Source organism: Heteronotia binoei, chromosome 11 (assembly GCF_032191835.1).
Source record: "Heteronotia binoei isolate CCM8104 ecotype False Entrance Well chromosome 11, APGP_CSIRO_Hbin_v1, whole genome shotgun sequence".
Classification (NCBI taxonomy): Eukaryota; Metazoa; Chordata; class Lepidosauria; order Squamata; family Gekkonidae; genus Heteronotia; species Heteronotia binoei.
The window spans coordinates 74,613,400-74,641,055 of record NC_083233.1 but is presented as its reverse complement, the minus strand read 5'-3'; the positions used below and the strand labels follow the sequence as shown (position 1 = coordinate 74,641,055).

Sequence of the window (27,656 nt, the reverse complement as noted above, 5' to 3'; positions counted from 1 at the left end):
CAGGGGATCCCCCGCACCCAGCTGGGGATTGGCATCCCTAGATCTGAGTGAACCAGGTTCAGATCTCTGCTCTACCATGGAAAAATCGCTGGGTGACTTTGGGCCAGTCGTGTGCTCTCAGACTAACTACCTCATAGGACCAGGTGGGTAGCTATGTTGGTGTTAAAGGCGCCACTGTGTTGCCATGTTGGTCTTTGATGATCTTGAAGGTGCCACTGGATTCAGATTTTGTCCTACCTCGTAGGGTGGTGGTGGTGAGGAATGGGAGGAGCAGAGAAGGGCGTTGTAAGCTGCTTTGGGCCCACTGTGGAGAAAGTGGAGTATAAGTAATGAAGTCAGTATTTCTGTGACTGTTCTAACAGGTGATTGACTCTTCGAAAGGCATTGCGGACGTTCCTGAGTGGTTTAGAGGCAGCCGGCTGAACTATGCTGAGAACCTCCTGAAGCACAAAGAAAACGATAAAATCGCTCTCTACGCCGCACGTGAGTAGCTGAGTGACTCTTTATTTAAGATTTCTGCCTGCCTTTCTGATAAAATCCATGAGGCAGACGGCAATAAAATACAATGTAGAAAAATAAAATCGATTCCCATTACAAAAACCCTAAACTAGATGCAGTAAGAATCATGTTAGTGCATAATATTAGCATTTAAGTAAAATATAATCGCTAATAAACAGCGGTGAAAGAATCCTAAACAAATCGCAGAGCTAGTTGAATCATAACATGCTGTAACCCCCGTTCAATACAATTTAATCATAGTAGCAATAATTTAATGTAATAATTAATGTTAATTATAATAAACGATCGTTATTAAATACCATAATTTAAGCATAATAACAAGGAGCCGCAACCTACAGACTCAAGCGTAAAAGCAAAACAACTTGAAATGTTTTCATTTCAAACATTTTCACCTGGTTTGGAACAATGGTGAAGATTGCTTGGGGAAGATTGTTCCTCAGGTCTCCATTCAGATGAAAGCAGGATGACATGGAAACAGGGGGTCCTTCCGCATTTCGTTAGTGACTTTCACTTTTCAGAGGCACCAGCAGCTCTGCTGAAAATTTGGTGCCTTTACCTCAAAAAACAGGCCCTCTCCCCGAGCCTCAGATACCCACTGATCGATTCTCCATTATACCCACCTAATTTCAGAAAGCAGAGGCCCCTGAAGCTGTGAACATAAGAACATAAGAGAAGCCATGTTGGATCAGGCCAATGGCCCATCCGGTCCAACACTGTGTCACACAGTGGCCAAAAAACCCCAGGCGCCATCAGGAGGTCCACCAGTGGGGCCAGAAACCCTCCCACTGTTGCCCCCCCCCCAGCACCAAGAGTACAGATCATCGCTGCCCTAGACAGAGTTCCATCAATACCCTGTTTCTAATAGCCACTGATGGACCTCTGCTCCATATGCTTATCCAATCCCCTCTTGAAGCTGTCAATGCTTGTAGCAGCCACCACCTCCTGTGGCAGTGAATTCCACGTGTTGATCACCTCTTGGGTGAAGGACTTCCTTTTATCTGTTCTAACCTGACTGCTCAGCAATTTCATTGAGTGCTCACGAGTTCAGTGCATCCAGAGTTGACCACAGTGGCCATATGGGTTCATAAGGGACCAGGTAGTCCTTTGGGACCGTTACCTATTGAGCTGCCACACACAACTGCTTTGGCTTCGGGGGAGGGGGGAGCTTCTCCTAGGAGCATGTGTATGCTCCGCTTGCATCCCTTCTGTCCTTTTTGAGCATTCCTTTACCTGGGTTGCAGGTCAGCCTAGCCAGGGTTTACGAAGCTCGGGAGCGGCTCCTTGTCTGCTCCCCCCTTCCTTAGCGCCAAACTTTCCATGCTTCTTTTAGCCTTAGCAAGGCTGGGATTGTCATTGTCTTCCCAAACCAGTTGGACGTCTTTTCACGCCTCTCCCTGTCGTCCCTTCATCCTGCTGTTCTGCTTCAGGATTCCCTTTGGCCTTCTGGAGGCGGTTCTTGCATCCCCAGTCCACCTGCGGAACTCCCCGTTCTGTCCCTCCTGCAGCCGCACCTCCTTTTCCCTTCCCCTAATTAGTCAGTTGTCTGCCAGATGACAGATCTCCCAACAAGCCTCGTTTCTCAATGCAAGTGTTCAAATAAGGCCACGGAAGTCACTCCCCTGCCTGCCTCTGGGTGGCTGTTGTCTGTCTCTGGATTTTGTAAGGCTGAAGAACCCATTTTCTTTTTTTCACTTTTAAAATTGTTTATTTATTGCCTGATTTTACTCGCGGGCAACGACTGAACTATTCCTAACAACAAAATTAAAGTGTTTAAACCTAAAAAATTACATCAAATGTAAGCATCTTGAAAGGACGCGTAACAGCATAGCAGGGAGATTGTTAAGGGGAATATTGCAATATTATTATGACTGTTACTGCACACGGGTTATAGTTAATAGATTTAAAGAAATGACGTAAGGCTAATATACTGGTTCAGGTAGCCGGCTCAAGGTCAACTCAGCCTTCCATCCAGCCGGTTTGGTGTAGTGGTTAAGTGTGTGGACTTTTATCTGGGAGAACCGGGTTTGATTCCCCACTCCTCCACTTGCACCTGCTGGAATGGCCTTGGGTCAGCCATAGCTCTGGCAGAGGTTGTCCTTGAAAGGGCAGCTGTTGTGAGAGCCCTCTCCAGCCCCACCCACCTCACAGGGTGACTGTTGTGGGGGAGGAAGGTGAAAGGAGATTGTGAGCCGCTCTGAGACTCTTCGGAGTGGAGGGCGGGATATAAATCCAATATCATCATTCTTCTCCTCCCCCTCCTCCTCCTTCCTCTTCCTTCCTTCCTCCTTCCTCTTCCTTCCTTCCTCCTTCTTCCCCAGTTTGCTGGGGGCGGGGGAAGTGTAGATGACTGGGGAAGGCAATGGCAAACCACCTCGTAGAGAGTCTGCTGTGAAAACGTTGTGATGCGACGTCAGCCCAGAGTCGGAAACGACTGGTGCTTGCTCAGGGGACTAACTTTACCTTTAAAAAAAAAATTATACTAGTGATTTGGAAGGTATTTCTTAAATGTCAAATGCCAAGAGAGGGAGGTGGGAGGAAACAGGAGATCTAGAGCAGGGGTGTCAAACATGTGTCCCAGGGGCCGAATCAGGCCCCTGGAGGGCTCCTATCAGGCCCCGAGCAACTGGCTGTCCTCTGCTTCTTTCCCCTGCTCTCTTGCTTCCTTCTGCATCACAGATTGCTTTGCCAGGCTTGCTCAATTGCTCAGGAGCTACAGAGCAAAGCCTCTGTTTTCTCCATTGGCTGAGGGTCCTCCCTTGAGGAGGCGGGGGAGGCAGAGCAGAGCTACTGAGCCAAGCTTCTCTTCCTTCTATTGGCTGAGGCTCCCCTCCCTCCTGGTCCCCTGGGGAAAGGAGGGAAAGAGCCAGAGCTTCCTTTGCCCAGTTCCCTGGATCTGATAGGAGAAATACAAAAAAAGCACCTTTAAGACCAATGAGTGTTAATGTTTTAAGCATGTTTAAAGTTTTTAATTGTGTTTGACAACGCCCTTCATAAAGTTTCTGTCTCTGCTACCTAATCTTAATAGGAACACACAAGGCTCGGCCTGACAGGGCCTCATTTATGTCAGATCCAGCCCTCATAACAAACGAGTTTGACACGCCTGCTGTAGAGACAGAAAAGAGACCTTGTTAGGCCGGGCTGTGTGTGTTATAAAGTGTAATGCCGGGTAGCAGAGATATGAAGTTTATAAAGGACACAGACAAATGCAATGATTTTTTAAAAAGTTTAAAATAAAACATTAGCTCTTGTTGGTCTTTAAAGATGCTTTCTTTGTATCTCTCCCATGGGATCCAGGGAGCTAGGCAAAGGAAGCTCTGACTCTTTCCTTCCTTCCCCAGGGGACCAGGAGGGGGAGGAGCCTTAGCCAATAGAAGGAAGTGAGGCTTAGCTCAGTATCTCTGCTGTACAATTGAGAGAGCCTGGCAAAGCAAGCTCTCCCTCTCCCCCTTCCTTCCCAAGGGAGAAGCCTCAGTCGATGGAGAAAACAGAGGCTTTGCTCTGAAGCTTCTGTGCAGTTGAGCAAGCCTTGCAAAGCGAGGTGTGATGCAGAAGGAAGCAGATGACAGCCAGTTGCTTAGTGGCTTGATAGGAGCCTGTGCAGTTGAGCAAGCCTTGCAAAGCGAGGTGTGATGCAGAAGGAAGCAAGAGGGAGAAGGAAGCAGATGACAGCCAGTTGCTTAGTGGCCTGATAGGAGCCCTCCGGGGTCCTGATTTGGTTGCTGGGTCGCATGTTTGGGCACCCCTGCTCTAGAGATAAGGTGAGAGTAACATAGTTGGAGTGTCCAGTGGCGCTGGAGGAACGCGCCATATGGTGACTCCTGGTGGGGTTTTTGAGGCAAGAGATGTTCGGAGGTGATCTGCCATAGGTGTCATGCCCCAACCTCACAACAGGGGAGGGACGGTGGCTCAGTGGTAGAGCATCTGCTTGGGAAGCAGAAGGTCCCAGGTTCAATCCCTGGCATCTCCAACTGAAAGGGTCCAGGCAAATAGGTGTGCAAAACCTCAGCTTGAGACCCTGGGGAGCCGCTGCCAGTCTGAGAAGACAATACTGACTTTGATGGACCAAGGGTCTGATTCAGTATAAGGCAGCTTCATATGTTCACGTGTTCATGGTATTCCTTAGTGTCTCCAATACTCTCGCTAAGCTGTGGAGCCTTGTGAGCAAAAATGCTACTTTGTGAGCTACTGGCATTAAAATGATGAGCTGTTGCATCAATGAGATTGCTCTGGGGCCATTTTTCCTGAGCTAAGACAAAGACCTGGGAGCCGGAGGCTAAAAAACTGAACTAGCTCACGCTAACTCAGCTTAGAGGGAACATTGGTGGTCTCCTATCCGAATACTAGCCAGGGCTGACTGTGCTTAGCTCCCAAGATCTAACAAGACCGGGCTAGCCCGGGCGATCCAGGTCAAGGTGCCTACCAGTCACATTGAAGCAGCCCCGTGGCACAGAGCGGTAAAGCTGCAGTACTGCAGTCTGAGCTCTCTGCTCACGACCAACGTTCCCTCTAAGCTGCAGAGTCTTGTGAGCAAAAATTCTATTTTGCGAGCTACCGGCATTAAAGCTGTGAGCTGCTGTATAAAATTATTGTGCTCGGGGGTCACCCTTCCTGAGCCAAGACAAAAATGTGTGAGCTGAAGGCTAAAAATCTGTGAGCTAACTCACGCTAACTCAGCTTAGAGGGAACGCTGCTCACGACCTGAGTTCGATCCCAGAAGAAGCTGGGCGCAAGTAGCTGGCTTAAGGTTAACTCAGCCTTCCGTCCTTCCAAGGTTGGTAAAAAGAGTACCCAGCTTGCTGGGGGCGGAAAGTGTAGCTGACTGGGGAAGGCAATGGCAAACCACCCCATTAAAAAAAAAGTCTGCCGTGAAAACATTGTGATGCGACGTCACCCCAGAGTTGGAAACGGCTGGTGCTTGCACAGAGGACTGCCTTTACCTTTTTACCAATCACGTTCTATGTGGATGGGGAAAAGGGTACCACTGTGTCCCCGCACCTCCGTGGTGGAAAGTTCTATATTCCTGTTTTTGGCCATTAGTAGCAGCCAGGAGCGTTCACTCCTGGATGCACCAGGATTGTCTCTCTCCCCACCCCTGCTCACCCTCCAGGAGTTGACTTGGCAGGTTGCCCTGCTAGGAGCTCAGTACAAAGACTCCAGAGAGAAGGTGGGAGTTGGCGTGGGCCAGAGTGAGAAGGCTAAGGGAACCGGAGGTGATACGATTGCATCACCGCAGGGCGTGGAATGTTGGGTTTCCTGGCTTCGGAGTCCGTTGCCAAATCATCCCCCCCTCCTGTAAGATGGAAAGAGGCCAAGGGATAGGCGGGGGCAGGAGCGCATCTCTAACTTGGGTCACTGCTTTCCACCCCTCCCCCCCTCTCTGTTCTTTATGGAACTTAACAAGATTAAGAATTGAGTCAGTGCCAGGCTTCGTAAGCTCCTGATTCAACGCTGGAGCAAGAGCTTAAAGAACCGGGTGTGAAGAGTCACCGGTCAGAGGTCTTGCATTTTGTCGAGCATCTGAAAGCCCGTCGGACGCTTAGAGGCTATCGTAGCGCCTCCGTTACCCGGTACCCGTCGCAGTTTTAATCCTGCCATTCCTTCTGGGAGCTCAGGGCAGCATACGTAGTGCTCCCTTCCTCTGCTTTTAACCTCACAACAGCCCTATGAGGTGGGCTAGGGCTCAGGGGGAGGGAGTGGCTCCAAGTCACCTGGGTGCCATCCCACAGGTGATTGGGGATTAAGCCACCGTTGTGGAACGGCAGTGTTTTGAGAACTGGATTTTTCTTGCGTAGGCGAGATTGCAAGAGGTGAACCACTGCAGGACCACAAATGATAGGGTGGTATTTATAACATGCCTGACCCACTGATCCTCAAGGTGGATTATGTGATTCTGCAATAGGAACAGTGTGGGGGTCAAACGTAAGGTCTGGGAGACGAAAACAGCCTGTCCAGGGCTCTTAACAGACCCACAAGCAACTGGAATGTATGGAAATGTAAGGTATACCTAGGGCTTTTTTTTATAGCAGGAACTCCTTTGCATATTAGGCCACACTCCCTCGATGTAGCCGACCCCCCTGGAGCTTACAGTAGGCCCTGTGCTAAGAGCCCTGTAAACTCTTGGAGGATTTGCTACATCAGTGGTGTATGGCCTAATACGCTAAGGAGTACCTGCTACAAAAAAGGCCCTTGGTATACCACCTTTTAACAACCACCACCTTTAATGGCATAGGACAGCAGGCAAAGAAATAGCAGTAATAAATCATTGAAACTTACCGATACTGTCTTTCCTCTTGGAGGCCAGATAGAAAAATTTGGCTACGATATCCATAGTACACAACAGTAAGAGAGTAGAAAAAGTGTCTTCCTCTCATCAGGTTGGTGTTCTTGGTCTCACGGTAACGGCTCCAAAAACAAGGCTCGGAGATCACAGTCAGGGGTACAATTCTAGCAGGAGCTCCTCTGATGTAGCCAGTCCTCCAAGAGCTTACAAAAAAGAGCCTTGTAATCTCGTGGAGGATTGTCTTCATCAGGGTTGTGTGGCCTAATATCCAAAGGATTCAGTGGGAGCTCACAGGAGCACAGCTCCTGAACCTTTCTGAGCGTTCCTCCTCCTCCTCCTGAGAGTTCCACCTCCTTCTCCATTGAATAGTAGGTGCAGCTGCATAACAATCCCTGGATGAGCTCCACCACCTATTTTTCTATAAAACGACCCCTGGGTTCAATGCAAAAGAATATGATTCAGGCTTTCTGTTCCATTAGCATCACAAGCGCATCGTCTATCAGCTTATGGGATTTTACAAAACCTTCCAAACAATACAGCCGAAGGAAAGGAAAGAAAAGGTCCCCTGTGCAAGCACCAGTCGTTTCCGACTCTGGGGTGACGTTGCTTTCACGACGTTTTCACGGCAGACTTGTTTTTACGGGGTGGTTTGCCATTGCCTTCCCCACTCTTTTACACTTTCCCCCCAGCAAGCTGGGTCCTCATTTTACCGACCTCGGAAGGATGGAAGGCTGAGTCAACTTTGGCCGGTTACCTGAATCCAGTTTCCTCTGGAATCGAACTCAGGTCGTGAGCAGAGAGTTCAGACCACAGTATTGCCGCTTTACCACTCTGCGCCACGGGGTCTAGGTAGCGCATTAAAACGGGCTAGCATAAAGTTTCTTCAATAATGCAGAGCGATCAAACAGGAAATTTTCTGCTAAATCCCACCTTTTATGGTATCCCTTGGGGGGAGGGGGGGAACTAATCTTGCATGTGACTAAATATATTTATTGGGGCCTTTATGGGCTCCCCAGTAAATCAATTGCTTTCAGGAATCAATGGCTTCTGTTTGTATTTTGAATAAAAAAAATGATATTGTTAATTGGGTTTGCCTGTGTCCTTTATAAAGTTTATATCTCTGGTATCTGGCAGAACGTTTCATGGCACAGGTGGGCCGGCTGAACAGTGACTTTTATGTCAGGTCCAGCCCTTGCAACAAATGGGTTCAACGCCAGTTGAAGGATTGACTCCTCCAAGGAAGCCTCAAGGGCTTTGCCTCAGCTTGCAAGTCCTGAGCAAGGCTGTTAACAAGATGGACTTTTTGGAGGACATCCCTTCATAGGGTGGCCCAGGACTTCTCTTTTGTTTCAGGAGCTCCTTGGCATGTTAGGCCCCTGATGTAGCCAATCCCCCTGGAGCTTACAGTAGGCCCTGTACAAAGAGCCCTGTAAGGAATTCTAGCAGGACCTCCTTTGCATATAAGGCCACACACCCCTGATGTAGCCAATCCCCCTGGAGCTTCCAGTAGGCCCTGTACAAAGAGCCCTGTAAGCTCTTGGAGGATTGGCTACATCAGGGAGGTGTGGCCTAATCAGGGTTTTTTTTTAGCAGTGACTCCTTTGCATATTAGGCCACACCTCCTTGATGTAGCCAAGCCTCCTGGAGCTTTCATCAGGCCCTGCAGATTTATACCTCGCCCTTCTCTTTGAATCAGGCTCAGAGCGGCTTACAATCTCCTATATCTTCTTCCCCCCCACAACAGACACCCTGTGAGGTTGGTGGGGCTGAGGGGGCTCTCCCAGAAGCTGCCCTTTCAAGGACAGAGGGGCTTACAATCTCCTATATCTTCCTCCCCCCACAACAGACATCCTGTGAGGTGGGTGGGGCTGAGAGGGCTCTCCCAGAAGCTGCCCTTTCAAGGACAACTCCTATGAGAGCTATGGCTGACCCAAGATCATTCCAGCAGGTGCAATTGGAGGAGTGGAGAATCAAACCTGGTTCTCCCAGATAAGAGTCCGCACACTTAACCACTACACCAAACTGGCTCTAGCTAAGAGCCTCGTAAGCTCTTGGACGATTGGCTACATCAGGGGTGTGTGACCTAATATGCAAAGGAATTCCTGCTGCAAAAAAAAGCCCTGGGGTGGGTATACGTCAGAAACGACTTGATGGCATTTAACCTACGCAGTAAGATTGGATCGCAGGGTTAGAAAACGTTGCCGTAAAACCAGTATACGGCACTGCCGTAAAACCAGTATACGGCCAGAACAGGATTACAGGAGATAGAAAACAATGCAGTAAATACAAGAAACACCATGCAGTGAACAGTGCCACAAGCAACGATCCTCCTCCCTTTGTAGAAGCCATCCTCTGATTTCACTACGGCTCTGTTCCTTTTCTAAAAACGGCCTCCTGAGCAAAAGCTGCTTTACCGAGCTTGCAGAACGAGAGAAGGGAGCCCTCCTGACCTCGGATGGGGTTGTTCCACAAGGTGGGAGCCAGAATGGATAATCCTCGTGTCCTGAGCTGCTGTGGGTAGAGTTGGCAACAACCTGGAGGGGGGAAGGAAACCCTGTTCTTTTAATAGAGACTTGTGCGTATGTGTGAAGTGCTGTCAAATTGTGGCTGAACGATGGCAGCAATTCCAGCAGGGGGCTTTCAAGGCAAGTGAGAAGCAGAGGTGGTTTGCCATGGTCTTCTTCCTCAGAGTCTTCCTTGGTGGTCTCCCATCCAAGAACCAGCCCTGCTTACAGCAACCCCAGCAAGGGGCTTCCAAGGCAAGGGAGAAGCAGAGGTGGTTTGCCTTGGCCTTCCTCTGCAGAGCCTTCCTTGGTGGTCTCCCATCCAAGAACCAGCCCTGCTTACAGCAATCTCAGCAAGGGGCTTTCAGGGCAAGTGAGAAGCAGAGGTGGTTTGCCATGGTCTTCTTCCTCAGAGTCTTCCTTGGTGGTCTCCCATCCAAGAACCAGCCCTGCTTACAGCAACCCCAGCAAGGGGCTTCCAAGGCAAGGGAGAAGCAGAGGTGGGTTGCCATGGCCTTCCTCTATAGAGTCTTCCTTGGTGGTCTCCCTTCCAAGAACCAGCCCTGCCTACAACAACCCCAGAAAGGGGCTTCCAAGGCAAGGGAGAAGCAGAGGTGGTTGGCCATGGCCTTCCTCTATAGAGTCTTCCTTGGTGGTCTCCCTTCCAAGAACCAGCCCTGCTTACAGCAACCCCAGCAAGGGGCTTCCAAGGCAAGGGAGAAGCAGAGGTGGTTTGCCATGGCCTTCCTCTGCAGAGCCTTCCTTGGTGGTCTCCCATCCAGGAAACAACCTGCTTACAGCAACCCCAGCAAGGGGCTTTCAGGGCAAGGGAGAAGCAGAGGTGGGTTGCCATGGCCTTCCTCTGCAGAACCTTCCTTGGTGGTCTCCCATCCAAGAAACAACCTGCTTACAGCAACCCCAGCAAGGGGCTTCCAGAGCAAGGGAGAAGCGGAGGTGGTTGGCCATGGCCTTCCTCTGCAGAACCTTCCTTGGTGGTCTCCCATCCAAGAAACAACCTGCTTACAGCAACCCCAGCAAGGGGCTTCCAGAGCAAGGGAGAAGCGGAGGTGGTTGGCCATGGCCTTCCTCTGCAGAACCTTCCTTGGTGGTCTCCCATCCAAGAAACAACCTGCTTACAGCAACCCCAGCAAGGGGCTTCCAGAGCAAGGGAGAAGCGGAGGTGGTTGGCCATTGCTTCCCTCTGCAGAGCCTTCCTTGGTGGTCTCCCATCCAAGAACCAACCCTGCTTACAGCAACCCAGCAAGGGGCTTTCAAGGCAAGGGAGAAGCAGAGGTGGTTGGCCATGGTCTTCCTCTGTAGAGTTCTTTAAGCGGCTTCTTAAAAACTGCCAGTGCAGGGGAGCTCACTACCTCTCTTGGTAGCTGATTCCATTGTAATACTTAAATTTTTATTAATTTTTCTGAAAATGTCAACGAACATTAAACAAAAAATACAAGTAATATCAGTAAAACAATATTAATAAGAGCACTCTTACAGTCTTCTGTTGATTCATAATATTGCATTTACAATTAAGTGGTCAAATATATTATCCGTTACTATACAATATTATATAGAACAGCTTCAATAATAAGAGACATTTATGTACTTTTTTGGAATACACTTTTCAAATTCTTCTAAGTTGATGTAATTAAAATAGGGCAGCCATTTTTCGATAAAATTGTTTTCTTTCTGTGGTAAATCATTTACCCGTATCTGTGTGGCTAACTTATCTAACACCGCTATTTCCCACACCTTAGACATCCATTGTTGCTTTGTAGGAGACAAGATCTCGTTTCCATTGTCGAGCTGTCAGAAGTTTAGCCGCCATGAGTAATAGGGTTGCCAATCCTTTTTTTTACTGAGGAAAGTTTTAAATTTGGCCAGTAATTCAAAAGGATTGATTCTGGGGTAAAAGGAATATTACCCTCTGCAATGCTGTTTACAGTTTGTATAATTTCTTTCCAGAAATTATTTACAGCCACCAACAGCGTAAAAATGAATCTTCCTGTTTACATCGTTTCCAGCACTCAGGAGTGGGTTTTATGTGAGACAGAAAGAGCTTTACGGGTGTTAGATACCACCTTGAGAAGAGTTAATAGTTTTGAAGTTTTAGATTCCCGTCAACAAGTTTTTCCTAATGTCCAGCCGGTACATTCCACCCTTAATTTAAACCCAGTATTGTGAGTCCTCTCCTCCGGTGCCGGCAGGAACAGCTCCCTGCCCTCCTCTGAGGGACAGCCGCTCAGAGACTTCCGGAGAGCAATCCTGACCCTTCTCAGCCCCCTCTTCTCCAGGCGGAACATTCCCAAGCCCCTCAGCCTTTTCTTGTGGGGCTTGGCTCCTTGTCTCCTTTCCCAGGCCCCTGCTAACAACAAGGCTTGTCTCCTTTCTTTTTTCCTCACAGAGGAAGGCAAAGAGGAGATCCTGAAAGTGACTTTTGGGGACCTGAGGCAGCACGTCGCTCTCTACGCCGCCGCCATGAGGAAGATGGGAGTGCAGACGGGAGACAGAGTCGTCGGTGAGCGGGTTCTCTTTCTCTGGGGGGCCCACAAGCTGGGGAGGGAGGGGCTAAACCTTTGGGCTTGAGGGTCGCATCCGGGACTGTGACCGCCTCAGAGCGTTCCGAGTTCAACTCCAGTGCATTTGCTGGCCCTGGAAGCAGTAAGAGCTGACATCGTGTGAACGCATGAAGCTGCCTTATACTGAATTGGACTCCTGGCCCATCAAAGTCAGTATGATCTATTCAGACTGGCTGCGGCTCTCCAGGGTCTCAGGCAGGCCTCATTTTGGTGGAACTTCTAAATTTTTCTTAAACCCCCCCCCCCAAATACTTGCTTCTGAGGTACATTATTCAAACCCCCTGTGAGAATTTTGCTGAACTCTTAAGATTTGAGAAACTTTCTAATAACTCCCCCCCCCCCCAAAAAAAAAAAAAAGGGAAAAGAACCAAGACTTATAAAGTTGGAACAGATGGAAATCTTCCTCATGCCACTGTGGCCACATAGGAGAAAGTCATTTTAAAAGTCTGATGGGAGTCAGGTTTTCTTAGGACAGTTAGAATTCCAGAAGCATTTGAAGGTAGATGCTGGGCTGATATCATTTAGTACCCCTTCCGGTGTGTTGCAGAGGCAAGTGAGTTATGCAAATGAGTTGTACTAATGAGTTCTGGCACCTCTTTTTCTACAAAATGATCCCCACAGGGTAAGGTCTTTCCCATCACCTGCTACCTGGTCCCTTTTAACTGAAGATGCCAGGGATTGAGCTGGGACCTTCTGCATCTTTATCTTCGTCATCTTTTGATTTGATTTGTACCCCACCCTTTACTTGGGGTCTCAAAGTGGCTTACACTCCCCTCCCCTTCCCCACAACAGACATCCTGCGAGGTAGGTGGGGCTGAGAGAGCTCTGCGAGAACTGCCAGTTGAGAGCCAGTCTGGTGTAGTGGTTAAGTGTGCGGACTCTTATCTGGGAGAACCGGGTTTGGTTCCCCACTCCTCCACTTGCAGCTGCTGGAATGGCCTTGGGTCAGCCATAGCTCTAGTAGGAGTTGTCCTAGAAAGGGCAGCTGCTGAAAAGCTCTCTCAGCCCAACCTACCTCACAGGGTGTCCGTTGGGGGTGGGGGGGAAGGTAAAGGAGATTGTGACCGCTCTGAGATTCAGAGTATAGGGCGAGATTTAAATCCAATATCATCATCATCTTTTTCTTCTGAGAGAACTGTTACTGGCCCAAGGTCACACCAGCAACTGCATGTGGAGGAGGAGTGGGGAATCGAACCGGATTCTCCAGATTAGAGTCTGCGCTCTTTACCACTACACAAAGGCTCTTCCACTGAGTCACCACCACAGGCGTCAGTAGGGATCCCTCCAAGCCTAGGGGAGAGACCCCTAGGGAGCCCCCGTTCTAGCTCTGCCCTCAAGCTGTTTTCAGGCCAGGTGAAAATCCGGGCTGTGATTTGCCTGCCTCTCATCTTGCGGAACGGTCCACAGAGGTGTCCTTGTTTCACGCCGGCTTTTGGATGAAGTAGCCTTTATGCTTTTATTGGTTTGCCTTGGCATGGAGCGGACTGCCGTGCCATATTTCCATTTCGAGAGGCGGGGGAAAGAACCCTGCAGTTACAGCTTTCACCGGAGACGCTTGCTCCCTGTGTCTTAGTGCTACTGCCCAGGTTCGGGGTGGTGCAAACTGGCTTTCTGCTTCCCAGGTTCAAAGTAGGGCTGCCGATCTGTGGAATTCTAGCAAGCTGATCCCCAGCTGGTGAATGCTGTGCAAAAGCAAAAGGGGCATTCGGTATCTTGAATCCACTTTCCAGTAAGGGCAGCACAGTACAGAACAGAAGGCAAAAAAAACCTGCAATAAAAACGATATTCAATAAACCTTGGTTCTTATATATCCAAATCTGTTAACATCAGAGATCCCACATAACACAGGAAAATACAATTCCTTGCATTAGGGCGGGGGTGGCCAACGGTAGCTCTCCAGATGTTTTTTTGCCTACAACTCCCATCAGCCCCAGCCAGCATGGCCAACAGCTGGGGCTGATGGGAATTGTAGGCAAAAAACTTCTGGAGAACTACCGTTGTCCACCCTTGCATTATTTTATTTTATTTACATTAAACTTATATCCCGCCTTCTCCGCAAGCGGACTCAGGGCGGCTCACAACATTCGTTTACACGATTTAAAAGAATAACTCAATAAAATCTATAAAACATGAATACAATTAAAATTTAAAAACTATTTCACAGCGCTGTACCATTACTACGTTGGCGGTTCTGCTTTTCAGACCGGAAACTCTAGCTGATGTCCGGTGGGACTCTCCTTAATGTACGGAATTGTATTTTACTGTGTTACGTGGTGTATCTGATTGTTAATAGATTTGGATATATAAAAACGAAGGTTTTTTGAATATCATTTTTATTGCACAGTTGTGTTTTCCTTCTCTTCTTTGCTCCAGGGGCACAGATACTTCAGAACCAGCGTTCCCTCTGAGCTGAGTTAGTGTGAGCTAGCTCACAGGTTTTCAGCCTCCGGCTCGCACGTTTTTTGTCTTCGCTCAGGAAAAAATGGCCCCAGAGCAATACTCCCTCTAAGCTGTGGTGTGTTGTGAGCAACAATTCCACTTTGTGAGCTACTGGCATTAAAGTGGTGAGCTCCTGCATCAATTATTGTGCTCTGGGGCCGTCCTTCTTGAGCTAAGACAAAAATGTGTGAGCTGGAGGCTAAAAGACTGCGAGCGAGCTCACACTAACTCAGCTTAGAGGGAACACTGCTCCAGAGCAAACGAATTTATGCAGTCGCTCCCAAAGTAGAATTTTTGCTCAAAAGACTCCACAGCGTAGAGGGAACATTGTTCAGAACCCAGCTGGTCCCAGAATTCATTGTGCCCAAAATCCCATTTCTCTAAAAAAAAAAAAAAAAAATTGGCCCGCCGGTTGCCAAAACCTTTAGGGCTTCGATGTCATTAGCTGTGTTGCGTAATTAGGCCTGCCAGTTCCTTGACATAAAACCCGTTTTCCTTGTGTCTTCAGCGATGCGTCGCTGTACAGAGGGCTCTTCTGCAGAGAGCTCTTGCGATGGCACCGAAGGGTGTCGGAACTTTGTCCTTCTCGTGGTCCGGATCCAAGCTTGAGTTTGGGAGGTTGGAGTGGCTTGCTCGCAAGCCTTGTTCAAGGCAGGGTCAGCCGAGGGGAGCCCTGACTAGTGTTCGTTCAGCCGCTGCTTAAAGATTGCCATTTGCTAGTGAAGAGGTGCTCACGTCTCCCTCAGTAGCTGATTCCACTGTTGAACAACTCTTACTATAGTTTTCCCCCCTAATACCCAGCTGGTACCTTCCCACCCTTAATTTAAACCCATTCTTGCGAGTCCTCTCCTCTGCTACCAACAGGTACAGCTCCTTGCCCTCCTCTAAGGGACAGCCCTTCAAAGACTTATCGAGAGCAATCATGCCCCCCCCCCCCAACCTCCTCTTCCCCAGACTTTCAACCTTTCCTCCTAGGGCTTGGTCTCCAGGCCCCTGATCATCCTCGTCGCTCTCCTCTTCTCCACTCTCCACACATCCTTTTTGAGGCTTCTCCAATGCTGCTTCGGAAGCCTGTGACGGAGACGAGATTTGAACCGGGGAACTTCACGCTTCACGATGCAGACCCTTGGGTTCTGTGCTAACCAAGTTTCAGAGTTGCCCCAGTTACCGGATTACAAATGGGAAAAATTTCCAAAAGAAGATAGAACTAATTTGGTGCTTGCTCTCAGCTGCTAGGACATTGTATGCGCAGTTGTGGAAGCAAGAAAAAATACCAGAGAAATGGGATTGGATTGTAAAAGTTATGACATGGAGTGAAATGGACAAGTTAACAAGAACCTTAAGAGACTATGATCTAGAAGTATTTAAGATGGAGTGGGAAAAGTTCAGAAGATACGTAGAAAAAGAGTGGAAAATAAAAGGACATTGGACAATTTTTGATAATGACTAAGTACAAGAGGGAGGAAGATATTAATTTTGGTTCTTATTAATTAAGGGTATCTTTAATATTAAGATTTTAAGTATATAACACCGGTGGGGGTCAAGTAACGGGGGGAGGGGTGAGTAGAAAATAATAAATGGGATAGATTAAAAAAAAAGTAATTATTAATGAAGTTAGAAATTGAAATTCATTACCATATGTTATTAATAAAATTGTTTGAAACAGAGTTGCCCCAGTTACCCTCGTTTCAAACTATTGCAAAGGGTCTGAAGTTAGCAAAGGAGACTTGGAACCCAGAGGAGGCATTTAAAAGGCTGTGTCTCTGCAGCTGACTGGCATCTCCCCCCACCCCCCCAAAATGTCCAGCAGAACGCAGTGTTGCATCACACGTGATCTTGCTCAGTTTCCCCACTTGGCTGAGCGCAGCGGCGTCCCATCCTGAGTTGTTCTTCTGCTAGGCCAGGGGTCCCTAACGTGGCACCCTTGTGCCCAGGAAAGCTTCTGATTGGTCACTCCCTGGAGTTTTGATTGACAGTGCAGATTTTTTCAAATGTTGCTTTGGCAACGGCTGCCGGCACAGCACAAGGCTCTGCACTGTGAATGGAAGTTAGGCTGTGGCAGCCATTTTGTGACTGGTTCCGCCTCCTGCAGTGACCATCTTGTTCCCATTCCCACCATGCCAGAATTCCAAACGTGCCAGGAAGCTCAAAAAAAGTTGGGGACCCCTGGGCTGGGCATTACCAAGATGGTGAGGGTTGGGGGCAGCTGGACAGCCGCCCTTCTGTGTCCAAGGGCCTGCCTCTCCCTCTGAGCATGATCACAATGCACAGAGTCCAGCGGAACGTGGCTCTAGTTTGTGCCTCTTTCGGCTGGAGTGCCTCCTCTTTCCCAGCCAATTGTGTACAGAGGATCCAATTCAGTGAGCGGGGAAATCAGACAAGGAGGCAAACCTGACAGTCACTGAGTGTTCTCACTGCCTTTTGGAGCACCCAGGTGGAGATCTTTCCCCTTGTTCCAGGGTGGCCAAACTGTGGCTCTTTCACACATATTGTGTGGCTCTTGAAGCCCCCACCACCATGTTTGCTGGCATGGAGAAGGCATCTGGCAGCTTGGAGAAGGCATTTAAAGTTGCCTTCCTTCCTTCCTCTCTCTTCCTCTCTCTTCCTTCCTTCCTCTCTCTTCCTCTCTCTTCCTTCCTTCCTTCCTTCCTTCCTTCCTTCCTTCCCTCCTTCCCTCCTTCCCTCCTTCCCTCCTTCCCTCCTTCCTTCCTTCCTTCCTTCCTTCCTTCCTTCCTTCCTTCCTTCCTTCCTTCCTTCCTTCCTTCCTTCCTTCCTTCCTTCCTCCCTCTCTCTCTCTCTCTCTCTCTCTCTTTCTGTCTTTCCTTTCTTCTGATTGTTTCAGGTTATTTGCCGAACGGGATCCATGCAGTGGAAGCCATGCTGGCAGCTGCGAGCATCGGTGCCATTTGGAGTGCGACGTCTCCTGACTTTGGAGTCAATGTAAGTAACAGCTGCAAAGGAAGGTCAGCGAAATTATAGGATCTTAGCATAAAGTAAAAAAGTGTAAAGTAAAAAAACCGCTAAGAGACACCATAAATTTTAAACAAGACAGTGTAATGTTGAGGTCAGTGGTGTTCTGACCAAGTTTGCATATAGAACTTCAAATAGACGAGCATGTAGCAAAAAGACATTCACAGAAGACAGTTCAAAAGCAGTCTTTCCAATCACAAAGGAGTGACAATATTCCAGTATTTAGTCCATAGAACTAAAGGAAGCCCTTCCAAAGACGTCTGTTCTAGATAGAAAAAAGACGTTTCATCCGTCTTCAGTTTGGAGGCTTATTTATCACTGGAACCCAATCTTTGTTTAGAAACAGAGCCAAAGAAAACCCTTGACTTCTTTCTTGTAAGTTATTTAACAAGGATATTGACATATAGCAAAACCTGCTATTATAAGGCTTAGCTGTAGGAATTAAGGGTCGTGTTTGGGCTTGTTCTTAGCAATGCTCACTTATTGCGTACCGGGAAGTTTTCTCCCTGAGAGCGGAAGGCATGTTGATCCGTTCAGATGCAAATATATGCAACTCTTATATTGGCAGCATTTTAAATTTCCGACTTCCTTGTAATTTATGTGATTCCTTGTGATTCCCTGTTGATTTTAGTCAGAAGTGAGCGTAAATTTATCCCTCCATCCCCACCCCCCAATCCGCCACAGCCACCTAGAGGGCTTTCTGCTTCAAGAAAATGTCTTTGCAAACTTCATTTCCTCTTTTGGGGAGGACGCAGTTGATAGTTTTTTGGCTCATAATCTTGCTAGTTTGGATGCTTTCGCTTGTTTTTCAGAAGAACTCTGTCCCCAGAGTTTTTGGGGCTACTCCAGACCCAGATGTCTGCTTTGATGATGATGATATTGGATTTATATCCCTCCCTCCACTCTGAAGAGTCTCAGAGCGGCTCACAATCTCCTTTCCCTTCCTCCCCCCCACAACAGACACCCTGTGAGGTAGATGAAGATATTGGATTTATATCCCGCCCTCCACTCCGAAGAGTCTCAGAGCGGCTCACAATCTCCTTTACCTTCCTCCCCCACAACAGATACCCTGTGAGGTGGGCTGGGCTGGAGAGGGCTCTCCCAGCAGCTGCCCTTTCAAGGACAACCTCTGCCAGAGCTATGGCTGACCCAAGGTCATTCCAGCAGGTGCAAGTGGAGGAGTGGGGAATCAAACCCGGTTCTCCCAGATAAGAGTCCACACACTTAACCACTACACCAAACTGGCTTTGAAATGATGTGTGGGGAAGTAGGCAGAACTCGGCTGTAGACAGTTCATCTCTGGACAAAAAACTGACCCTTGCCAATGGCCGTGAAGGTCTAGGAGAGGAGTGGCCAAACTGTGGCTCAGGAGCTACATCTGGCTCTTTCAGACATATTGTGTGGCTCTCAAAGCCCCCACTGCCCCGTTGGCTAGCGGGGAGAAAGCATTTGTCTCTTTAAATCACTTCCCCAAGCCAAGCCAGATGGCAGCTTGGAGAATGCATTTAAAGTTGCTTTTTTTCCACCTCTTGCTCCCTCTCCCCTTCCTCCCTCTCTCCTCCCTTTCTTCCCTCCCTCCCTCCCTCCCTCCATCTGACATTTATTCTGTGTGGCTCTTACGTTAAGCAAGTTAGGCCACCCCTGCTCTAGGGGGGTTTGCGCTTTGCAAGTAGGGATCTGATCTGCTTGCGGTGCTCCATTAGCACTTGGTGAACCACAAACCGTTTCTCCTGTAGATCGATGTTTGAGTCCAGTGGCACCTGTAAGACCAACCAAGTTTTATTCAAAGCATAAACTTCTGTGTGCGTGCCCATCAAGATAGGTGGACTCTATCTTGAAAGCTAGTAGGTTCAGGATGGATAAAAGGAAATGCGACTTTACACACAGAACAATTAGAATGTGGAATTTGCTACCAGAGGATGTAGCGATGGCCGCAGGAATTAAACAGCTTTCAAAACCTGTCGGAGAGCCAGTTTGGTGTAGTGGTGAAGTGCACGGACTCTTATCTGGGAGAACCAGGTTTGATTCTCCGCTCCTCCAGCTCCTCTACTTGCTGGAATGGCCTTGGGTCAGCCATAGCTCTCTTATCTGGGAGAACAGGGTTTGATTCCCCACTCCTTCACTTGCACCTGCTGGAATGGCCTTGGGTCAGCCATAGCTCTCTTATCTGGGAGAACCGGGTTTGATTCCCCACTCCTCCACTTGCACCTGCTGGAATGGTCTTGGGTCAGCCAGAGCGCTCTTATCTGGGAGAACCGGGTTTGATTCCCCACTCCTCCACTTGCACCTGCTGGAAAGGCCTTGGGTCAGCCATAGCTCTCTTTCTGGGAGAACCGGGTTTGATTCCCCACTCCTCCACTTGCACCTGCTGGAATGGCCTTGGGTCAGCCATAGCTCTTATCTGGGAGAACCGGGTTTGATTCCCCACTCCTCCACTTGCACCTGCTGGAATGGCCTTGGGTCAGCCATAGCTCTCTTATCTGGGAGAACTGGGTTTGATTCCCCACTCCTCCACTTGCACCTGCTGGAATGGCCTTGGGTCAGCCATAGCTCTGGCAGACGTTGTCCTTGAAAGCAATGCAAAAGAACAGTGGCAGCACAATATATGAAATCCAAAAATACAGCAATACAAACTATTGTGCACAAACAAACACTCTTAACTGGTGTATATAAAGTTCTATTATAATGAAATGAACAGCCTACAACAGTGGGCATACATTCATACAGTATAAATAGAAAACAACAGTCTCAAAACAATATACCAAGGAGGACCCCACACAGTCACTGAGTTTTCCAAAATGAGTACACAGACTCAAAAATAATGTTCCTCAGGAGTCCCTCCGTTGTTTGTTGACTTCTGAAGGACAAATTCTAGCCTTCACGCAAACCCCGGATTTGATTGCGTTCCGCTGCTCCTGCAGCTTCCTCGTAAGTCAACTGAAAACTTCAGCCAAGTTCTTTCTCAAATGCCCATTTTGATATCTTAATTTGCGGCTAATTTGATATCTTAATTTGCGGGTTTGATTCCCCACTCCTCCACTTGCAGCTGCTGGAACGGCCTTGGGTCAGCCATAGCTCTCTTTCTGGGAGAACCGGGTTTGATTCCCCACTCCTCCACTTGCACCTGCTGGAATGGTCTTGGGTCAGCCATAGCTCTCTTATCTGGGAGAACCAGGTTTGATTCCCCACTCCTCCACTTGCACCTGCTGGAAAGGCCTTGGGTCAGCCATAGCTCTCTTATCTGGGAGAACTGGGTTTGATTCCCCCCTCCTCCACTTGCACCTGCTGGAATGGCCTTGGGTCAGCCATAGCTCTCTTATCTGGGAGAACCGGGTTTGATTCCCCCCTCCTCCACTTGCACCTGCTGGAATGGCCTTGGGTCAGTCATAGCTCTCTTATCTGGGGGAACCGGGTTTGATTCCCCACTCCTCCACTTGCAGCTGCTGGAATGGCCTTGGGTCAGCCAGAGCTCTCTTATCTGGGAGAACCGGGTGTGATTCCCCACTCCTCCACTTGCAGCTGCTGGAATGGCCTTGGGCCAGCCATAGCTCTGGCAGACGTTGTCCTTGAAAGGGCAGCTGCTGTAAAAGCACTCTCAGCCCCACCCACCTCACAGGGTGTTTGTTGTGGGGTGGGGGAAAGGTAGAGGAGATTGTGACCGCACTGAGACTGAGATTCAGAGTATAGGGCGGGATATAAATCCAAAAAAGGGGATTCATAGACTTATGGCGGGGAGGCCATGGTGACCGAGGGGAACCTCCACCTTCAGAGGCACTAATTCTCTGAATCCCAGAGCCAGGAAGCAGCATCAAGAGAAGGCCTCAGCCTCTCTGCTCTGTTGTTGGCCATCCAGAAGAACGGGTTGGCCACTGTGTGAGACGAGATTCTGGATCTCGTCTCACACAGAAGAACGTCCTGACCGTTTAAAGCGATTCCTCAGTGGAACAGGCTTCCTCGGGAGGTGGTGGGCTCTCCTTCCTTGGAGGTTTTTAAACAGAGGCTAGATGGCCATCTGACAGCAATGAAGATCCTGTGAATTTAGGGGGAGGGGTTTGTGAGTTTTCTCCAATGTGCAGGGGGTTGGACTAGATGACCCTAGAGGCCGCTTCCAACTCTGATTCTGTGATCCAGCAGGGCTCTTCTTATTCTCTGAACATAAGAGAAGCCATGTTGGATCAGGCCAGTAGCCCATCCAGTCCAACACTGTGTCACACAGTGGTCAAAAACCCAAGTGCCATCAGGAGGTCCACCAGTGGGGCCACCAGTAGATTCAGCAGGGCTCTTCTTATTCTCTTAACCCCAAGCAAGTGGCATTCTGACATTCACACCCTTTGCCATATGGAGGCTTCATTATTCCAGTCTTTTCCATTAATCCCTCAAATCCACTCCCAAAGATTCTAAGAAACTCAGCGCGGAGACCATCATTACACATTTTACTTGATCGACAGGTATAATGCAACGAAGAAGAAATGCCAACTTACATGTGACACGGCAACTGCTGTTTCCAGGGTCAGATCTTGGTTTCCAAAATACAAAAGAGAGCAGTCGAGAGGGTAGGAGCGGCCATTAGGGCAGGCTGGCCCACAGCCCACTTCCAGACGGCACACAACCCACGTTTGAATCCTAGCCCACGGGTTGAGAAACACTACCTTAGAGCCAACACGCTGTATAAGGTAAAAGGTAGTCCCCTGCGCAAGCACCGAGTCATTACAGATCCACGGGGTGGCATCGCATCATGAAGTTTTCTTGGCAGACTTTTTATGGGGTGGATCCAAGCGGGCAGCCGTGTTGGTCTGAAGCAGTAGAACAAAGTAAGGAGTCAAGTTTCGCCTTGAAGACCAACGAAGTTTGATTCAGAATGTAAGGTTTACGCATGCATGCAGACTTCTTCAGACCGCTGAAGTATGCATGCGTACGGAAGCTTACATTCTGAATAAAACTGTTGTTTTTATGGGGTTGTCCGCCATTGCCTTCCCCGGTCATCTACACTCCCCCCCCCCCCACAAGCTGAGTACCACAAGCTGCTTTGAAATGATGTGTGAAGTAGGCAGAACTCGTTTGTAGACAGTTCATCTTTGGCCAAAAAACTGACCCTTGCCAATGGCCGTGAAGGCCTAGGGGGGGGGGGCAAACTGTGGCTCTCAAAGCCCCCACTTCCCCATTGGCTGGCGGGGAGAAAGCATTTGTCTCTTTAAATCACTTCTCGGAAGGGTGGAAGGCCCTTAACCCCAAGCAAGTGGCATTCTGACATTCACACCCTTCGCATATGGAGGCTTCATTATTATTCCAGTCTTTCCCATTAATCCCTCGAATCCCCCCCCCCAAAGATTCTAAGAAAGATCCTAAGAAAGATGGAAGGCTGAGTCAACACTGTATCCATTCCAGCTTTCCTCTTCACATCTGTTTCTGTCATTCCCCATATGACCAGCAGAGGGCAGCATAGCTCCACTTTGATCAGCACGATGTCGATTTTTCAGGCAACAGTCACCAAGGAGTTAAACCCACTCTCCCCTTCTGCCTTGCATGTCATTTTATTCCCTCCCCCCCCCCCCAAGAGAAACACAGCTGTATTTGTGGAACTGAATATTCTTTGGTTCACACCTGCTCTGCCTGGGTGAGTTCAAGAAGTCTGAGAAAGGTAGCTTTCCTCTTTGACCTTCAAGCTTTGCTTCAGATACGAGGACAGAAAGTCCTATTCACATGCTACAGTGAATGGAGGTACAGCCTGCATGCAGTGCTCCCTCTAAGCTGTGGGGTCCGGTGAGCAGAAATTCTGCTTCATGAGCTACCGGTATTAAAGTTGTGAGTGGGTTGGCCACTGCGTAAGTTAGTTTGCTCTGGGGCTGTTTTTTCCTAAGCTAAGACAAAAATGTGTCAACGGGAGGTGTCACGACTCAGGGGGGTCTTATGAACATATGAAGCTGCCTTATACTGAATCAGACCCTCGGTCCATCAAAGTCAGTATTGCCTTCTCAGACTGGCAGCGGCTCTCCAGGGTCTCAAGCTGAGGTTTTTCACACCTATTTGCCTGGACCCTTTTTTGGAGATGCCGGGGATTGAACCTGGGACCTTCTGCTTCCCAAGCAGATGCTCTACCACTGAGCCACCGTCCCTCCCCAAATTGCTTACCAATTGCTGCCACCACTCTGGGTTAAGGGTTCCCATTGAGAAGGCCCCGAGTATCCTCCCAAGCCCTTCCAGGCCTCCCTTAGCTTAGGCCAATTAACGGGTGTGAGGACCAGGCAGAGTGAACAACAACAACAAAAAGGTTTATTTAAAAGGTCAGGGCAAGATAACAACAAGGTGCATAAAACAGTAAAAGGGGGGGGGGGGGCGAAGGGAAAATAAACAAATGCCCTAACGCATCTATCTATATAGTCCCTAACTAATACCAACACTTACCCCCTTGGGTAAGGGCCTTTCCCTTGCTTCCAGCTCTCCAGACGACAGCCTGCCTCTGGCTCAGCCTTTCATGGAAAGAACACCCACTTCCTGGATTTGGCCCTTTTATATTCTCCTCCCAGGCCCGGCCCCCCTCTGGGCCTGTTTCCCTCCAAAACCCCTGCTACCCAATCAGAGGGATAGAGGGGATCCTGGGAAATGTAGGCTCTTCCCAGTACTCCTAAGCAGGCTTCCCTGGGGCCTGCAGGCCTCGCTAGGGCCGGGATCATGACAGGAGGCTAAAAAACCCTGTGAGCTAGCTTACACTAACTCAGCTTAGGGGGAACACTGCCTGCCTGCACATTAGTTCTTTCTTTGGGGAGGGTAGATATTTTATATGTCAAGTGAAGTGTGCTTCAGCTGATCTCTTATGACCACCTCCTGTGTACCTGAGAAGATCCCAACTCCACGGATGACAGTCCAGTTGAACTAACTTCAAAATCATCCCCTGCCCATGTTGCTGGCAGTTTCTACTTGATCCAAGCTGTGGGAGGGGCCGTGGATCAGTGGCAGAGCGTCTGCTAGTCATGCACAACTCCCCAGGTTCAATCCCTGGCACCTCCCAGCACATGAAGCTGCCTCATACCCAATCTCAGACCCTCGGTCCATTAAGGCCAGTATCGTCTACTCAGGCTGGCAGCTGCTCTCCGGGATCTCAGGCAGAGGTCTTAGCCTCACCTACCTCACAGGGTGTCTGTTCTGGGGGAGAACATAAGAGAAGCCATGTTGGATCATGCCAGTGGCCCATCCAGTCCAACTCTCTGTGTCACATAAGAACATAAGAGAAGCCATGTTGGATCAGGCCAGTGGCCCATCCAGTCCAACTCTCTGTGTCACATAAGAACATAAGAGAAGCCATGTTGGATCAGGCCAGTGGCCCATCCAGTCCAACACTGTGTCACATAAGAACCTAAGAGAAGCCATGTTGGATCAGGCCAGTGGCCCATCCAGTCCAACACTCTGTGTCACATGAGAACCTAAGAGAAGCCATGTTGGATCAGGCCAGTGGCCCATCCAGTCCAACACTCTGAGTCACATAAGATCCTAAGAGAAGCCATGTTGGATCAGGCCAGTGGCCCATCCAGTCCAACACTCTGTGTCACATAAGAACCTAAGAGAAGCCATGTTGGATCAGGCCAATGGCCCATCCAGTCCAACACTGTGTAACATAAGAACCTAAGAGAAGCCATGTTGGATCAGGCCAATGTCCCATCCCGTCCAACACTCTGTGTCACATAAGAACATGAGAAGCCATGTAGGATCAGGCCAATGGCCCATCCAGTCCACCACTCTGTGTCACATAAGATCCTAAGAGAAGCCATGTTGGATCAGGCCAATGGCCCATCCAGTCCAACATTCTGTGTCATACAGTGGCCAAAAAAGCCAGGCACCATCAGGAGGTCCATCAGTGGGGCCAGGACACTAGAAGCCCTCCCCCTGTTGCTCCCCAACCACCAAGAATACAGAGCATCACTTGCCCCAAACAGAGTTCCATCAATACCCTGTGGCTAATAGCCACTGACGGTCCTCTGCTGCATGTGTTTATCCAATAGAAAGGTAGAGGAGGAAGGTAGAGAAGTTTGTAAGTCACTCTGAGATCCAGAGTGAAGGGCCGGGTTTAAATCCAGTATCATCATCATCCACTTTAGACCCTGGAGAGGCACTGCCAGTCTATGTAGACACCGTTAACCTTGGTGCCTACATAGGATCTGATTCAGTATAGGGCGGCTTTGTGTGTTGGCGTTGCTCCCAACAAAGGGCCTTGCAGAGCTAAGCCGTAGAAGTCCCCAGAGTTCGAAAAGTCATTGCTTCTCTCCCCCCACTTCTTCCTTAGAGGTTAATGATTGAGAAGTCAAGAAGTGTTTGTCGCTTTCTTTCAGGGTGTTCTGGACCGGTTTTCTCAGATTCAGCCCAAGCTGATCTTTTCCGTCGAAGCTGTCATCTACAACGGGAAGAAGCACAATCACTTGGAGAAGCTGCAGAGCGTCGTCAAGGGTATCGGCTCCCTGGCTTCCCCCCCCCCCCCATGCAATTAAGCAGAGACTCAGTGCTCCCTTTAATCCCAATCAACGCCAGCTGTCCAGCAGTCTGCAGCTCTTGTCGTGGCACTGCTGTTCCGCTGGCATCCCTTGGACCAGGAGTGGCTACACTGTGGCTCGGGAGCCACATGTGGCTCTTTCACACATGTTGTGTGGCGCTTGAAGCCCTCACTGCCCCGTCAGCCAGCTTGGAGAAGAAGATGATATTGGATTTATATCCCGTCCTATACTCTGAGTCTCAGAGTGGTCACAATCTCCTTTACCTCCCCACCCCACAACAGGCACCCTGTGAGGTAGGTGGGCTGAGAGAATTCTCCCAGAAGCTGCACTTTCAAGGACAACTCCTGCGAGAGCTATGGCTGACCCAAGGCCATTCCAGCAGCTGCAAGTGGAAGAGCGGGGAATCAAACCCGGTTCTCCCAGATAAGAGTCCGCACACTTAACCACTACACCAAACTGGCTCTTTGGAGCATTCTCCAAACCGCATGGTGGGCTTAGCTTGGAGAAATTATATAGAGACAAATGCCTTTTCCAAGCTGGCTGACTGGGCAATGATTTTAAAAATCATTTAAAATTAAAGTTTCCTCCCTCCCTCCCTCTGAGAACCAGTTTTGGTGTAGTGGTTAAGTGTGCGGACTCTTATCTGGGAGAACTGGGTTTGATTCCCCACTCCTCCACTTGCACCTGCTGGAATGGCCTTGGGTCAGCCATAGCTCTCGCAGGAGTTGTCCTTGAAAGGGCAGCTGCTGTGAGAGTCCTCTCAGTCCCACCCACCTCACAGGGTATCTGTTGTGGGGGAGAAAGATAAAGGATTGTTAGCTGGTCTGAGACTCTAAGATTTGGAGTGGAGGGTGGGATATAAATCCAATATCTTCTTCCTCCTTCCCTCCCTCTTACATTTATTTTATATGGCTCTTTCATTAAGCAGGTTGCCACACTTGCCTTGGACTGTCTGTGAATCTTGAGTCCCTTCGTGTTGCGGAGGAAACTGTGCTGGGGTAGGGGGTGGGTGGGGGGGAAGAGAGCAGTCTGTCTACCAACCTGGGCAGGATTGCTTTCGACTGGCATGGTTGACGCTGGAGGCACAAAGCACGTGGGCATTTGGCGTGTAGCATACTGTGCTGAGTGAGAGGTGTGGATGGACAAGTTACACCCCCGAATGTGCAACCTGGGTTTGTACTAAAATAGGCTCCAGCTGGCCTGGTTTGATGCATACCACGCACCACGCAGCCTTGTCTCCGGTGCCAGCGAAAGCCAGGTGCTTTTGGAAATAGTGTATCAGATCTCGCACACGCCTTCTTCCCAGTCTGCTAGCTGTCTCAGGTTTGGCGCTAGCCTTGGTTTGCAGTAGCGTCCCAATGAGTCAAGGCTTATTTAGAGCCAGGAGTGTGCCAAGCCCGGTTTTGGCAGTGTCTTGCGAAATCCTGGCTTGGAGAATAAGTGCGAACCGTAGTTTGCTGACATGAAGAAGCAGGGAACCACAGACTGTGCCAGATCAGCTAACCGGCTCATCCTCTGCACAGGGGAGGGATGGTGGCTCAGTGGTAGAGCGTCCGCTTGGGAAGCAGAAGGTCCCAGGTTCAATCCCCGGCATCTCCAACTAAAAATGGTCCAGGCAAGTAGGCGTGAAAAACCTCAGCTTGAGACTCTGGAGAGCCACTGCCAGTCTGAGTAGACAATACTGACTTTGATGGACCGAGCGTCTGATTCAGTAGAAGGCAGCTTCATATGTTCATATATGTTCATAGGCCTAAGGGGAGGGATGGTGGCTCAGTGGTCGAGCATCTGCTCAGTAAGCAGAAGGTCCCAGGTTCAATCCCCGGCATCTCCAACTAAAAAGGGTCCAGGCAAGTAGGTGTGAAAAACCTCAGCCTGAGACCCTGGA

At 49.2% G+C, this 27,656-nt stretch overlaps 1 protein-coding gene across 1 annotated transcript in view; it reads left to right on the top strand.

Annotated features, from left to right (window-relative positions):
• AACS (acetoacetyl-CoA synthetase) overlaps window positions 1-27,656 on the top strand; it is a 93,749-nt gene that overhangs the window by 13,402 nt on the left and 52,691 nt on the right. The window contains exons 3-6 of the mRNA XM_060250388.1: window positions 363-483; window positions 11,708-11,821; window positions 17,164-17,261; window positions 25,613-25,727. Of these exons, the coding sequence (XP_060106371.1) occupies window positions 363-483; window positions 11,708-11,821; window positions 17,164-17,261; window positions 25,613-25,727 (448 nt within the window). The remainder of the gene's footprint in view (window positions 1-362; window positions 484-11,707; window positions 11,822-17,163; window positions 17,262-25,612; window positions 25,728-27,656) is intronic.